This window comes from Mobula hypostoma, chromosome 24 (assembly GCF_963921235.1).
Source record: "Mobula hypostoma chromosome 24, sMobHyp1.1, whole genome shotgun sequence".
Classification (NCBI taxonomy): domain Eukaryota; kingdom Metazoa; phylum Chordata; class Chondrichthyes; order Myliobatiformes; family Myliobatidae; genus Mobula; species Mobula hypostoma.
In genome coordinates this window covers 26,604,531-26,619,394 of record NC_086120.1, presented here as the reverse complement: position 1 = coordinate 26,619,394, position 14,864 = coordinate 26,604,531, and the positions used below count along the sequence as shown (strand labels likewise).

At 45.1% G+C, this 14,864-nt stretch overlaps 1 protein-coding gene across 1 annotated transcript; it reads right to left on the bottom strand.

Annotated features, from left to right (window-relative positions):
* Positions 1 to 243: 243 nt before the first annotated feature.
* tpgs1 (tubulin polyglutamylase complex subunit 1) lies at positions 244 to 3,245 on the bottom strand. Its single transcript, XM_063032720.1, has 2 exons — positions 2,951 to 3,245; positions 244 to 2,173 (listed from the first exon to the last, which is right to left on the bottom strand). The coding sequence occupies exons 1-2, from the start codon at positions 3,152 to 3,154 to the stop codon at positions 1,595 to 1,597; spliced, it is 783 nt and encodes a 260-aa protein (XP_062888790.1). The 5' UTR covers positions 3,155 to 3,245; the 3' UTR covers positions 244 to 1,594.
* Positions 3,246 to 14,864: the final 11,619 nt, after the last annotated feature.

Sequence of the window (14,864 nt, the reverse complement as noted above, 5' to 3'; positions counted from 1 at the left end):
CATTGGTGTACTTCACCAAGAATAAATAATGACAGCCAGGCCGGTGGCCTGACGGATGTCCGAGGACTTTGGCACTTGGCTGAGGAAAGAAAGTGGTGCTATGACGCCGTCACCTCACATCAAGGTCTGACACCCTGTCCGTGCTCACTGTCTAACCAAGGGCAATTGAGAATTCCAGATCGATCGGAGGTGGTACCTTTGGGGGCAGGTTTATATTAACAGTCAAAAATAATGGGTCCAAAACAGAGAGTAAACAGGAAATGTCAATAACATTTGTTTAATTTAATCTCACAATACGCAAGAGTCCTTTATGCAACACTGGTATAAAACAAGTTACAACCAATCAACAGTCCTTGATATAAAGATCCAGCCAGACAAGCAAGGTGTGTCCTGCAGTTCAGTAACTTGCTTTCATGTGGTAATATTCACAAGGTTATGCTGTCATATCACTGTCATGCACCCACACAGGCAGAATCATACTCCGTGCCTTGGAATGGAAGAAAACCATATGAGCCAGTGTTCCCCCACATTGAGGTGGCTTCCTGCTCCCAGCCCCTATCCAGTCCAACTAGATCAGGGGCAGTTTTGAAACTGGTCCCTATCAATAGCATTGGGTTGGGGTATTTATGTGTATTGTGGTCGTTCCTTTTCATGCCTCATAGTGCATCAGGCGGCATTTTTTCCATTTCTGTAGCACTTAACTTTTTTTTTTACGAGGCCGAGTTGCTAGCTCGACGCTCAACCCAGCACAGATGGAAAGTGTGCGAGGAGCCAGCCGGATTCGAACCCGGGGCCTTTCGCCTTGAAGTCCGGTGCAGATGCCACTACACCACCGGCCAGCATATTTGTGTGTATGGAACTCACTTGAAATAGACCCACTCAAGGTTGTTATGCTGAGGCTTTAAAAGGCATTGATCAGACCGCACTTGGAATTTGGCAAGCAGTTTTGGGCCCTTTATCTGAGAAAGGATGTGCTGGCATTGGCAAGGGTTCACGAGAATAACTGTGGGAATGAAAGGGTTAAGGTGTGAGGAGTATTTGAGGGCTTTGTTCCTGTACTTATTAGAATTTAGAAGAATGTTGGGGATTTCAGTGAAACCTATTGAATATTGAAAGGCCTAAACAGAGTGGACATGGAGAGCATGTTTCCTATAGTGGGGGAGTCTAGGACCAAAATGCAAAGATATCCCTTTAGATCAGAGATGAAGAGGAATTTCTTCAGTCAGAGGCTGACCATTCTGTGGAATTCATTGCCATGGACGGGTGTGGAGGCCAAGTCTTTGGGTATATGAAGCACATCTTTACAAGTCAGGCACTCCGACCAGAAGATTAATTTGGCAGGTATGCTTGAAGAACTAGGACGGGGATAAGGCACCAGCCTAGGCGAGAAATAATCAGGCACAGAGTGGACAAGAGAGAGGATGGCAGAGGGTGTGTGAGCGTGGAGTTTGCCTCAAGGTGGACACAACCTTGAAAATACACTGTGTCGAGCCAGGCAACAATATGCCAGCATCATGCAGCACTGGCTGAGGGGGAGCATGCAGGGATCTGGTGCCATCATGTCTGAATGAAATTGCTGCCTATTTCTATCCAGTCAACACATGGGCTTCACTCTTTGAATAAAGAGAGGAGCAGTGAGCTGAGTGAACTCCTCCTGTGTCATCGGTGGGGTGGTTTCATTTCTCCGTAGCCTCATTGCCTGTTCCATGGTCATCCCAAGCTGGTCAGGGCTGAGTTTTGAGGCAGCGTCCAGACACCCATTGCCACTGGCTGACCCACTAACACTCAGAGCGTCCTGCAGAGCCTCGAGCAGAGCCTGACACACTGTCCGACTGGCCTCCCCAGACTCTGCCACCACCTCAAATAGCCTCCCGGAAATCTCCACAAAGTCCAGGAAGACAAAGCAAGTGAGCACTCCGTGTCGGAAGACGCTGAAAGGAACCGCCTCGTGGTCCCAGCATCGCAATTTGTCGAGCAGGGAGCAGGAGGAAGTGCCTGCACTTCCACAGATCTGCCTTAAGAGCTCAGTGTAAACTCTGCCCTTGAGACCAGGCTTTTTCCTCCTGTCTGTGGGGCAGCTTAGGGTCTGGAAAGCCAGGGCTGTATTCCTGCTGAAGGCTGGTCTGCTGTAGTGACAGAGCAGTAGCTGTTTAAGGGCACTGGAAATCTGCTCCTGTTGGGAGACCAAAACAAACTTGGTTAGTCTCCTACCCAACTCTCCTCTTTTCATTCATCAACCTTCTCTTCCAAGACGTCAACAGGCACCTGCTTTCCCTCAAGAAGAGGAAAGGAACCTGAAAATGAACACAGAGCGCAGCCGGAATTTGTGAGAGGGCACCATGGAGGCAAGCACTCTCACATTTAAACAGCACACGGATGATAGAAAACTGGTGCGCTATGTAGGGGAGAAGGGTTAGGTTGATCTAAGAGTAGGTTAAAAGGACCTCTACGTTGCTGTAATGTGCTGAAAGTGCCTACATTGCCAAGGAATAGAAACTCTCGAGCAAATGTGGCTATATGAGATCAGTATAAATAAGCATTTTGGTTGGTAAGGCCAGTTTTGTGCTGCAAGTCCTTAAACTGGGGATTCTTTTCATGGAAATAATGTTCTGGAATCTTAAAAACAGTGTCGTTTTGAAAGGTGTATTGAAAAGGAGAGGGTGTCCGCAGAGTGTGTCAATAGCAGAAGGGCCTCAGATGGAGTGACGAGCGGTTGGGGTAGGAGGGAAGACAGGTAGAGGCGAATGGGGGAGGGGAATGGGGGAGGGGAAAGGGGAGGAAACGGGGGGGAGGGGAATGGGGGAGGGGAAAGGGGAGGAGAACGGGGGGGAGGGGGGAGGGAGGGAGGGAGGAGGTACGGAGATTGAGGGATGGTTCTTGGGTCGAGGATCGAACACGACCCTTCTGCTGCGTGAGGGTTAGCCTGATCACGACCCCGTCGCCTGGTTACCTCCTGTTGCCTCGGAACCGGTTTCTCCGCTGTTCCTTCGGAAGCCACCGCTAGGTTTTGGAAGTATTCACCCAGGAAGGAAACGGGGTCTTCGGGCCGATTTTCCAGAACCTTGAGCAGCGCCTCACGGAGTGTAAGTGAGAGCCCATCAGGGAGAGGCAACTCGGCACCGTGTACCCAACCGGAAACCGCTGCCGCCGCCATCTTTCTGCGGGGCGACGGTTTGTGTCACTTCAAAATTTGTTCCCCGCAAAACAGAAGCTGGACGTTTGTCCCGGGATTCCTCTCACTTTGAACAATGTAATGACGATTTAAGACAGTGACGATATTTTATTCAGAACAGCTTCTACAAAGCTATTTAGCTTATTTTATTTTCTGGTCCAAAGTTAATTATTTATAAAATATGCAGGGGATTGACATTTGAAAAGTGGCAGGTCCCACATGTCCTGAGGAAGGGTCTTGGCCCGAAACGTCGGCTGTATAGATGCTGGCTGGCCTGCTGAATTTCTCCAGCACTTTGTGTGCTTTCTTGTGTGTGAACTGTTAGATAAGGCTAGCTTCTCTTTGTCACGTTACGATAAAATATTCCAGGGCATACTTAAAAAAAAATCAAGAATAGAAACTTCCCTTCCCCCTTCCCCAAATTAAGTCTGAGCACCCCCCCCCATCACTTTTACAGATTATGTGATAATTATCATAAGACCATAAAACACAGAAGCAAAGTAGACCACTTGGACCATCAAGTCTGCTCCACCATTCGGACATGGCTAATTAATTATCCCTCTCAACACCATTCCTTGCATTCTCCCTGTAACCTTTAATGCCCTGACTAATCAAGAACCTATCAACCTCCACTTTAAATATATCCCATGACCACTGCCCTTTGTGGCAATGAATTCCACAGATTCACCACCCTCTGGCTAAAGAAATACCTCCTTGACTCTGTTGTAAATGAATGCCCCTCTGTTCTGAGGCTGTGCCCTCTGGTCCTAGATCCTCCCATCATAGGAAACTGCCTTTCCACATCCACTCTGTCTAGGCCTTTCAATATTCAATGAGGTTTCAAAGAGATCCCACCTCATTCTTCCAAACTCCAGCGAGTACAGGCCCAGAGCCATCAAACGCTCCTTGTGCATTAACCCTTTAGTTCCCAGAATCATTCTCGTGTACCTCCTCTGGACCCTCTCCAATGCCAGTACATCTTTTCTTTGTTAAGCGGCCCAAAACTACTCACATTACTCCAAGTGCAGTCTGATCAAGGACTTAAAAGCTTCAGCATCACATCCATATTCTAATCCTCTGGAAAAGATTCAAGATTCAAAAAACTTTATTGTCATTCTAACCGTACATCAGCTCTGCAGGGCAGAATGAGACAACGTTTCTCAGAAGCAGTGCAATCATAACATAACAAACGCAACACTAAATAATAAACATAACAATAAATAGTAAAACACAACAGCCACATGTCAGTTAAAATCAAGTTATAAGTGTCCAGTGCAAGTTAAAAGTGTCCAAAGCAGAGTCAGGTAGAGCAGCTATTTAGCAGTCTGACTGCCTGTGGGAGGAAGCTGTTTAGTTGCCTTGTGGTTTTAGTTTTGATGCTCCTGTAACGTTTGCCTGATGGCAGAAGAACAAACAGTTCATGGAGAGGGTGTGAGGGGTCTTTAATGATGTACCGTGTCTTCTGGAGACATCGACTCTGAAAGAGGTCTTGGACAAAAGGTAGGGAGACCCCAATAACCTTCTCTGCTCCCCTAATCACCCTCTGCAAGGCTTTTTTGTCGACAGCACTGCAGCTGGAGTACCAGGTTGTGATGCAAAAGGTCAGCACACTCTCAACCACGCCTCTGTAGAATGTTAGTGGGGAGTGATGCTTTTTTAAGCTTCCTCAGAAAGTGCAATCTCTGCTGGGCCCATTTCACAATCCCAGTGGTGTTCCTGGACCAGTTGAGATTGTCTGAGATCTGCACCCCAAGGAACTTGATGTTTTCCACTCTCTCCACTGTGGAGCCGCTGATGCTGAGGGGTGTGTGCTCAGGCTGAGACCGTCTGAAATGGACAATCATCTCCTTGGTTTTGGAGACATTAAGCATCAAGTTATTATCCCTGCACCAGCTCTCTAGGTGTTTGACCTCCTCCCTGTACATTGTTTCATCATTTTTGCTGATGAGCCCCACCACTGTGGTATCATCTGCAAATTTAAAAGAATGCTAACATTGCATTTGCCTTCTGTACCACCAACTCAACCTGCAAGTTAACCTTTAGAGAATCGTGCATGAGGACTCCCTAATCCCTTTGCACTTCTGATTTTTGAATTTTCTCCCCGTTTAGAATATAATCTTTGTAAAGCTCACTTTTTTAGATATTTACAAATTAGAGACTTATTGTGTCAACTTCATACATTTCCTAAACGTCCAGATAAGAATTTAATTGATACAATTTTTACTTTGAAACCTTTTCATAATGGATCTATTTCTAATATTTATTGTATGTTGTTGGGAATGAGAAGTATTCCGTTAAACAAAATTAAAAACCTCTGGGAACAAGACCTACAGATTTCAATTGATGAGGATACTTGGAATGGAATTTTTAAACTTGTTCACACCTCTTCGTCATGTGCACGTCACTCTCTTCTACAATTTAAAGTGGTTCATATAGCCTACATGACTAAAGATAAGCTCTCTCGTTTTTACTCAGATTTTTCTCCATACTGTAATAGGTGTAATGTCAAAGAGGCCTCTTTAATTCATATGTTTTGGTCCTGCTCACGGCTTGATAAATTTTGGAAAGAAGTATTTGAAACTTTCTCAGAACTTTTTAAAGTAAACTTTAAACCCAACCCTCTGACTGCCTTATTTGGCATTGTTGGAGGAAATGATTTTACTCTTAAGCCGAATGATTTGCATTTTTTGGCTTTTATTTCTCTTTTAGCCAGAAGAGTTGTTGCTTAAATGGAAGGATGCCACTCCGCCTACTCGTGCCCATTGGTTGATTGATGTTATGTCATGTTTAAATCTAGAGAAGATTAGGTGTTCTATTTCCATACCTAGACAAGATTTTTTCACAGTATGGGGACCTTTTTGGAACTACTTTCACAATTTTCGATTTGTTCAGCAATGATGACGGCTATTATATGTTTGAATTTACGACTATATGTCAGAGATTTTCTTTTCTTTTGACCAAACAGCTGTTTTTTTCCCCTTTCTCTTTTTTTTTGTTTTGTTATGGGGTTTTGATTTTGCTTTAGATTAGAATAAAATATACCTTTTCAATATTATGGTTAATTTACTATACATAGTTATGGGGAAATTCAATCTTGTTTCTGTTTCCATAATATCATTATGTATTTTGTATTCGTCTGTGCAAGTAATTAATAAAAATATTGAAAAAGAAAGAAAATATTTGACACCTTTATTCCTTCTACCAAAGTGCATGACCATACACTTCCCTACACTATATTCCACAAGACCATAAGACATAGGAGCAGAATTAGGCCATTTTAGCCCATTGAGTCTACATCACCATTCAATCGTGGCTGATCCTTTTTTCCCTTCCTCAACCCCACTCCCAGGCCCTCTCCTCATAACCTCTGATGCCATGTCCAATCAAGAACCTATCAAGCTCGGCCTTAAATACACCCAATGACCTGGCCTCCACAGCTGCCTGTGGTAATAAATTCCACAAATTCACCACCAAAGAAATTTCTCCTCGTTTCTGTTTTAAATGGACACCCCTTTATCCTGAGGCTGTGCCCTCTTGTCCTTGACTGCCCCAACATGGGAAACATCCTTCCCACATCTACTCAGCATTCAAAAGGCTTCAATGAGATCCCCCCCCCATCCTAAATTCCAGTGAGTACAGACCCAGAGCTATTAAATGTTCCTCGTATGATAACCCTTTCATTCCCGGAATCATCCTTGTGAACCTCCTCCAAACCCTCTCCAATGCCAGCACATCTTTTCTTAGATAAGGAGCCCAAAACTGTTCACAATACTCAGGGTGAGGCCTCACCAGTGCCTTATAAACCCTCAGCATCGCACCCCTGCTCTTGTATTGTAGACCTCTTGGAATCAATGCCAACATTGCATTTGCCTTGCAACAACACACCATCTGCCACTTGTTTGCCCATTCTCCCATCTATGTGCTTCTGCAGACTCCCTGCTTCCTCAACAAAGTTCAAAGTGAACTTATTATCGAAGTACATATATGTCACCATGAACAATAGGATTCATTTTCTTGTGGGTATTCATAGCAAGGACACGAAACACGATAGAATCAATGACTGCGCCCAGCAGGTGGACAAACAACCAATGTGCAAAAGAGAACAAACTGTGCCAATAAAAAATTTAAAAAAGAGAAATAATAATAATATTACAATGCAACCGATGGATGAATATGAAACATGTATTTATGATATCAATAACCAAAGAAAGTAGATCAGAGAAAATGTTGGACAGAATTTTCTTTAAGTCTTAAGAAAATCTGCCCAATAGGGCTCAAAGGTAAAAATATAACACAGGCAATAAACACTTTCACTATGCCCATCTTAACGTATTCTTCTGGCATAATATAACAATTACAGCATGGAAACAGGCCATCTCGGCCCTTCTAGTCCGTGCCGAATTTTTACTCTCACCTAGTCCCACCAACCTGCACTCAGTCCATAACCCTCCATTCCTTTCCTGTCCATATATCTATCTAATTTAACTTTAAAAGGCAACATCCAACCTGCCTCAACCACTTCTGCTGGAAGCTCGTTCCACACAGCTACCACTCTCTGAGTAAAGAAGTTCCCCCTCATGTTAGCCCTAAACTTTTGCCCTTTAACTCTCAACTCATGTCCTCTTGTTTGAATCTCCCTCATTCTCAATGGAAAAAGCCTATCCACATCAACTCTATCTATCCCTCTCATAATTTTAAACACCTCTATCAAGTCCCCCCTCAACCTTCTATGCTCCAAAGAATAAAGACCCAACTTGTTCAATCTTTCTCTGTAACTTAGGAGATGAAACCCAAGTAATATTCCAGTAAATATTATCTTGGGCCAAAACTGATCTGTAAAACTTACAAAGAAAAATAAGAACTGAAATCAAAGTTGCTGGTGAACGCAGCAGGCCAGGCAGCATCTCTAGGAAGAGGCACAGTCGACGTTTCGGGCCAAGACCCTTTGTCAGGACCTGTCAAATGTACCTGTTCCTAGAGATGCTGCCTGGCCTGCTGCGTTCACCAGGCACTTTTATGTGTGTTGCTTATTTCATCGTGTTTGCGTTTTTAAGAACTGAAATGACAGATTTTAGAAAGCACTATGTATGCTCGAACATGTTTAGATTAACACCACCGAGGACGGAAGGGGGAAGAGGAATAACAGACATTAAAAATTTACACAACCATCAGATAGAACATCTAAGGATATAGCTTCATCAACAAAAGCAGGATTCAGCACTCCAAGTGAGCATATCCAGTTCTGATAAGAAGTACAGACCGGTAAACTTAAAGAAAGCACAACCCAAAATATGAAGATAGTGTAGGGTAACATAACTGGGAGAAAAGTATGTAATTCACAACAACCGACGTTGAGTTGGGGCTTCACTTTAAGAGGCTGGTCTGACGTGATGACATTGTAACGTAAAGATTTTTAGCACGCTTTTGTGTTTAGGTTGTGGAGTTCAATTAACTGTGTTATGGGTTTCATTAAATGTAAACACCTCACTGCTTTATTTGCGAAAACCTACATTGGTCACCCCAACGCTCTAGGACGATTCCAGAGTTATTGAGCGTGTCGGCCAATGCAGTCACTTTGAAACTGCTGGAGCTTTGGGAGCAAAATGCCATCGCTTGGTTTGTACAAGCTGAGGCTCAGTTCGTACTGCGGAAAATCACCGCAGATGATACCAAATTCTACTACGTGGTAGCATTGCTCAGCAATTCAACGGCTGTGAGACTGGTGAATCTGCTTGAACATCCGCCTGAACACGATAAATACCGATCACTGAAAACTCAGCTTTTACAGACTTTTGGACTTTTGGAGTTTGAGCGCACCAAAGAGTTGCTCTCCTAATCTGGCCTTGGTGATGCTAGGTCTTCAGAGCTAATGGACCATGTGTTGTCTCTCCTGGAAAATCACCATCCTTGTTCTATTTTTGAGGAACTCTTCATGCAGCAAATCCCTGATCAAGTTTGCATAGCCCTCACTAATGCACCCATGATGGATTATAGGGAGCTTGCTAAAATGTCTGATCGTCTACGCTCAGCCGGGCAGCGATTTGCCATTCCTGCTTCTTTCTTTACCTCAATAAGCCCAGTCAGCAAGGCCCCCAACACAAGGACGCCTGCGGCTGTGAAGCAGACGACTCCGAGTCTGTGTTTTTCCCACGCTCACTTTGGTACAAACACCAGGGAGGGCCGGCCGCCTTGCATCTCCGACAGTGCCAGTGCATCGGGACATCAGAGAACTGTGAACAGCACGGGTTCCAGCTGCCAGGGTTGTCTACCGTTCATTACGAACATCCCTGCAGGGCAACGTTTCATGTGGGACACGGGTGCTCAAGTGAGTGTGCTGCCAGCATCGCCTATTGACGAGAAGACAAAGAGCAACAAAACCTCACCGGAGACCACCAATGGCAGCAGGATCCAGACTCACAGGATACGTCGGGTGACACTCTGCTTCAGCGGGCGACAGTACGCACGGGACTTTGTCCTGGCTGAAGTGGCTAGACCTCTGCTCGGAGCAGACTTTCTGTGTGCCCAATGACTGTCCGTCGAGTTATGGACTGCCAGCTTGTGGATGTCAAGGACTTTGGGTTGTTGCCTTACTCCCCAGTAAGTTCTCCACAAGGACTCTGTCAAGCGCAGGCACCACCACACGCGAAGTCCCAGACCTCCCCAAGCCCACGTTCTCCACTACTGTCACAAAACATGGGGTCGAGCACCACATTCCCACAACTGGCCCACTGGTCCATGCCCACGCACGTAGAGTTAAGTTAGTTAAAGTCTGTCCCAAGCCTTATAGGCTCATCCGGCCGGTGCATATGCCGGTTTCCGTAGCGTGAAGTGACTGAGAGTACAAGACTCCACCCCCCGGATAGGACGCCAGTCTATCGCAAGGTTAACCCCCAGCATTTTGCTGGTACCCATTCTCAGCTGGGTGGACTGGAGCATTGTGTGGTTAAGTGCCTTGCTCAAGGACACAACGCGCTGCCTTGGCTCGGGCTCGAACTCACAACCTTCAGATCACTAGTCCAACACCTTAACCACTTGGCCACACACCACACACGCGCACGTAGACTGGACCCAGAAATCCTGGCAACCGCGAAGGCTGATTTTGTGACATGGAAAGGCTCGGAACTGTACACTGGTCGAATGGCCCCTGGGGTTCACCCCTCTATATGGTTCCCAAGTCGGATGGTGATTGCCGCCCATGTGGTAATTACCGACCCCTTAACAAGGCCAACACCCCCGACTGTTACCAGGTCCCACACATTCAAGACTTGTCAGCATGTTTAGCCAGAAAGTTAATTTTTTTCCAAAGTGGATCTAGTTAGCAGCTACCATCGGGTGCCTGTGTGCTTAGAGGACATTTCCAAAACAGCTGTGATAAGCAACCGCACACAAAATGCTGGAAGAAATCAGCAGGCCAGGCAGCATCTATGGAAAAGAGCACAGTCCTGCTGAAGGGTCTCGGCCTGAAACATCGACTGTACTCTTTTTCATAGATGCTGCCTGGCCTGCTGAGTTCCCCAGTGTTTTGTGTGTGTTGCTTAGATTTCCAGCATCTGCAGATTTTCTCTTGTTTGTGATTGGATAGCTGTGATAACCCTGTTTGGCTTTTTCGAGTTTCTGTGCATGCTGTTTGGACTGAAAAAAGCAGCAGAAACTTTCCATGTGCTTAAGCCAACAGGGGTTGATTATTAACCCTGCTAAATGCCAATTTGGGTTGTCAACCATCGACTTTCTCAACCATCACATCTCCACAGAAGGTGCAAAACCCCTCCCATCAAAAGTAGCCACCCAGTCAGCCTCTCAATAGCGTTCCACCCTCCTCAGGAAATTAGATTTCTTTTCACCTGTTCCTACCGTCCATCACGGTGTACAGCACTCGAGTTCCTGTTGATCTACATTCCACCTCGTTGGTTTTCGTCTGCCATGATGCACACCAACATCCCCTAAGGCCGCCTTATGATGGCCTGTTCCACGTTTTGCAACAGGGAGAAAACACTTTTACCAGAGATAAGAGGGGTAAACCTGAACGTATCTCGGGTTTTGGAGTATCTCACTGCCATGTCCCTGGTGTCGCAACATGACCACGAGCGTGTCAACACATCTCTGGATGGGCCAGAAGCACCTGCCGTTCCCCCGCGCCTGGAATGCAGGAGCCAAGCCTGGCGGGGTCATCTGAGCTCCAGACAGACTCACAATGCGAGTTTTAGTCAATTCTGGTGGGGGGAGAGTGCTGTGTGGGGTAAAGTATTGGAGAGAAATGCACATAATTCTCAACCACTGACAGTGAGTTGGGGTTTCACTTTAAAAGGCTGGTCTGGCGTGATGACATTATTAGGTAAAGAGATTTAATGTGTTTGTGGTGTAGGTTTTGGAGTTCGATAAAATGCGTTATGGGTTTCATTAAACATAAAATGGTTCACTTCATGTTATTTATGATATCCTATAATATTATCACTGTAGAAAAAAAAGTTAACCAATGGGAGGGCATGACCTTCCATAGAAGACATCCCCATGATCTAAGCAGACTAGATGTCAACAAGGAAGCGTTGAATGTCCTGCTCAGAGTTGGCAACCTCTTCCCAGAAGCAGAGGGGTTTCTTGCGGCAATACAGGACCAGGTGGTTAAACCTCCAAAAAAGTCAAAAATACATAATAAAAGACCAACAATTTCAAGATGGTAAATGCAGAAAATGTCGAGAGAAACCAGAAACAATCCAACGCATTACAGGATCCTGAAGTAGTTTAACTCAATCTGATTACTTACTCAGCCACAATCAAGTGGCAAAGATCATTCACCAAAATCTTGCTTTAAAATACAAACTCATAAAAGAAGTTATGCCTTACTATAAACACAAGGCTGATCCAGTTTTAGAATCAGAATACCACAAATTATATTATGACCGATCTGTTATTACAGATAGGACAATCCATAATAGCCGTCTGGATTTAGTAATACAGTATAAAAAAAAGCAAGAACAACCTATTTAATAGATATAGCCATTCCAAACACACATAGCATACAGAAATCAATAAGTAAAAAACTCCAGAAATATGCTGAATTAAAAGAGGAAGTTGAAAGACTATGGAACATGAACAGGGTATACATTGTCCCAATAGTAATATCTACAACTGTTATCATCCCAAAGTCACTACACGGTAGCATTAAACAATTAGGCCTACACAGCAATATCTATGTATAACTCCAAAAGCCACAATACCAAACAGCACTAGAATAGTCCAAAAGTTCCTAGCAATTGAGAAATGAGTGTGCTTGGCTGTATGCATACCTCAGGTTTTACCAGCATGAGCTGAGAAAAATAATATTAATAAATAAATAAGCAATAAATATTGAGAATATGAAATGAAGAGTTCTTGAAAGTGAGCTATGAACAGTTCAGTGATTGGAGAGTGAAATTGAGTGAAGTTACCCTCCCTGGTTCAAGAGACTGATGGTTAAGGTGAAATAAATTTTCCTGAAACCTGGTGGTGTGTGTCTTACCCGCAAACCTGGCCACAAAGCCATCAATTCCATCATCCAAATCATTGTCATATAACATGAAAAGAAGCAGTCCTGACACAGACCCCCGTGGAACACCACTGGTCACTGGCAGCCAACCAGAAAAGGCCCTCTTTATTCCCACACTTTGCTTCCTGCCAGTCAGCTAATCTTCTATCCATGCTCGTATCTTTCCTGTAATACCGTGGGCTCCTACCTTGTTAACAGTTTCATATGCAGCACCTGTCAAAGACCCTCAGAAAGTCCAATAGAGGAGAGGAGAAGATGGCGGTGTGATGCAGCGTGCAGCAGCCACTCCGGTGATGAATATCTGTAATCTATCAAGTAGGAAGCCGTGCACAACCCTGATTTGATGGAGGCAGATGTGAGAGCACGGAGGAACATCTGGAGAAACTTCTGAAATGCCTGCTTCACTGCCGCTGCTGCTGTGCGATCCAGAATCTCCGGAGGGGAAGACCCCGAATCCTCGGCTTTGCTTGTTGCTCGGTGGCCGGGCCAGGGTCGAAGCGCCCGGCAGAGATGATGCTCGGTGTTTGGTGTCGGAGGGCTGGTCGGAGGCTCAAAGTTTTCGGACGGACTCAGAGTCGGACTGTGATCGGGTGCTTCCAGGATGCTGCATCGGCAAGTTTGCGGTGCTGGAGGCTCATGGCAGGGAGAGTTTCTCCCTTCAACCATCTGCGTGAGATGATGGGGCTATTGGGACTTTAAGACTTTTTTTTACCGTGCCCATGGTCTGCCCTTTATCAAATTACGGTATTACTTTGCACTGTTGTAACCATATGTTATAATTATGTGGTTTTTGTCAGTTTTAGTCTTGGTCTGTCCTGTGTTTCTGTGATATCATACTGGAGGAACATTGTATCATTTCTTAATGCATGCATTTCTAAATGACAATAAACGAGGACTGAGTGTCCTCATAATCTAATCTAATCTAATCTAAACAACATCCATTGACTCTCCTTTGTCTATCCTACCTGTTATTTCTTCAATTATTTCCAACAGATTTGTCAGACAAGATTTTCCCTTGAGAAAACCATGCTGACTTTGGCCTATTTTATCATGTGCCTCCAAGTACCCTGAATCTTCATCCTTATAATAGACTGCAAAATCTTCCCAACCACTGAAGTCAGGTGAACTGGCCTGTAATTTCTTTCCTTTTGCCTCTCTCCATCCTTAAGGAGTAGCATGGCATTTGCAATCTTCCCATCCTGCAAAATCATTCCAGAATCTAGTGCTTCTTGAAATATCACTCCTAATGCCTCCACAATCTTTTCAGCTACCTCTTTCAGAACTGTGGGTGTAGTCCATCTGAACCAGGAGACTGATTCCCTTGTCTATCCACTAATCTCCCTCCCAGCACTTATCCCTGGAAGTGGCCAAAGTGGAACACCTGCCCATTCACCTCCTGCCTCACCTTCATCCATGGCCCCAAACAGTTCTTCCAGGTGAGGCAACACTTCACCGCTGAATCTTCTGGGGTTGTCTATTGTGTCTGGAGCTCTCAATGTGGCCTCCTCTACACTGCTGAGACCCGTTGTAAATTGGGAGACAGCTTCGTCGAACACCGCCGCTCCATCCAACGAAAGCAGAACTTTCCGGTGGTCATACATTTTAATTCCCATTCCCAATGCAACATGTCGGTCTCTGGCCCTCCCTTGTGCCAATGATAAGCTCACCCTCAGGACGGGAGAGCAACACCTTACATTCCATCTGGGTAGCCTCCAACCTGATGGCATGAACAGAATATCAATTTCTCCTTCTGGTAAACAAACTCCACCCCCCCTCCTCTTTCCTCTAATCCTCACTCTGACATTTTACTTCTTTTCGCCTGCCTATTACTGCCCCCTGGGTCCCCTCCTCCTTCCCTTTCTCCTATGGTCCACTCTCCTGTCAGATTCCTTCCTCCCCAGCCCGTGACCTTTCCCACCCACCTGGCTTCACCTCTCACCTTCCAGCTAGCCTCCTTCCCTTCCCTTCCCTTCCCCACATCTTTTTATTCTGGCATAACCAGGTACTTCATAAATTTCAGTGAGTACAGCTATGGGCATATTGAGTGGTGGGACAGGTTTGAGAGGAGAATGCCCTTCTCTGTTCCTATTTTTTTTTCCTCTGGGTGAAAAAAAAACACATTCATCTTCTTTCTAACCTTTCTCCCACTTAATTATATAACTTTCCCGT

Bases quoted from the DNA above. Each gene is read 5' to 3' on its own strand.
- tpgs1 (XM_063032720.1), bottom strand. From the start codon at position 3,154: ATGGCGGCGGCAGCGGTTTCCGGTTGGGTACACGGTGCCGAGTTGCCT. The intron at 2,174-2,950 runs GTAACCAGGCGA...GTCTCCCAACAG, and splicing joins CGGTTCCGAGGCAACAGGAG to GAGCAGATTTCCAGTGCCCT.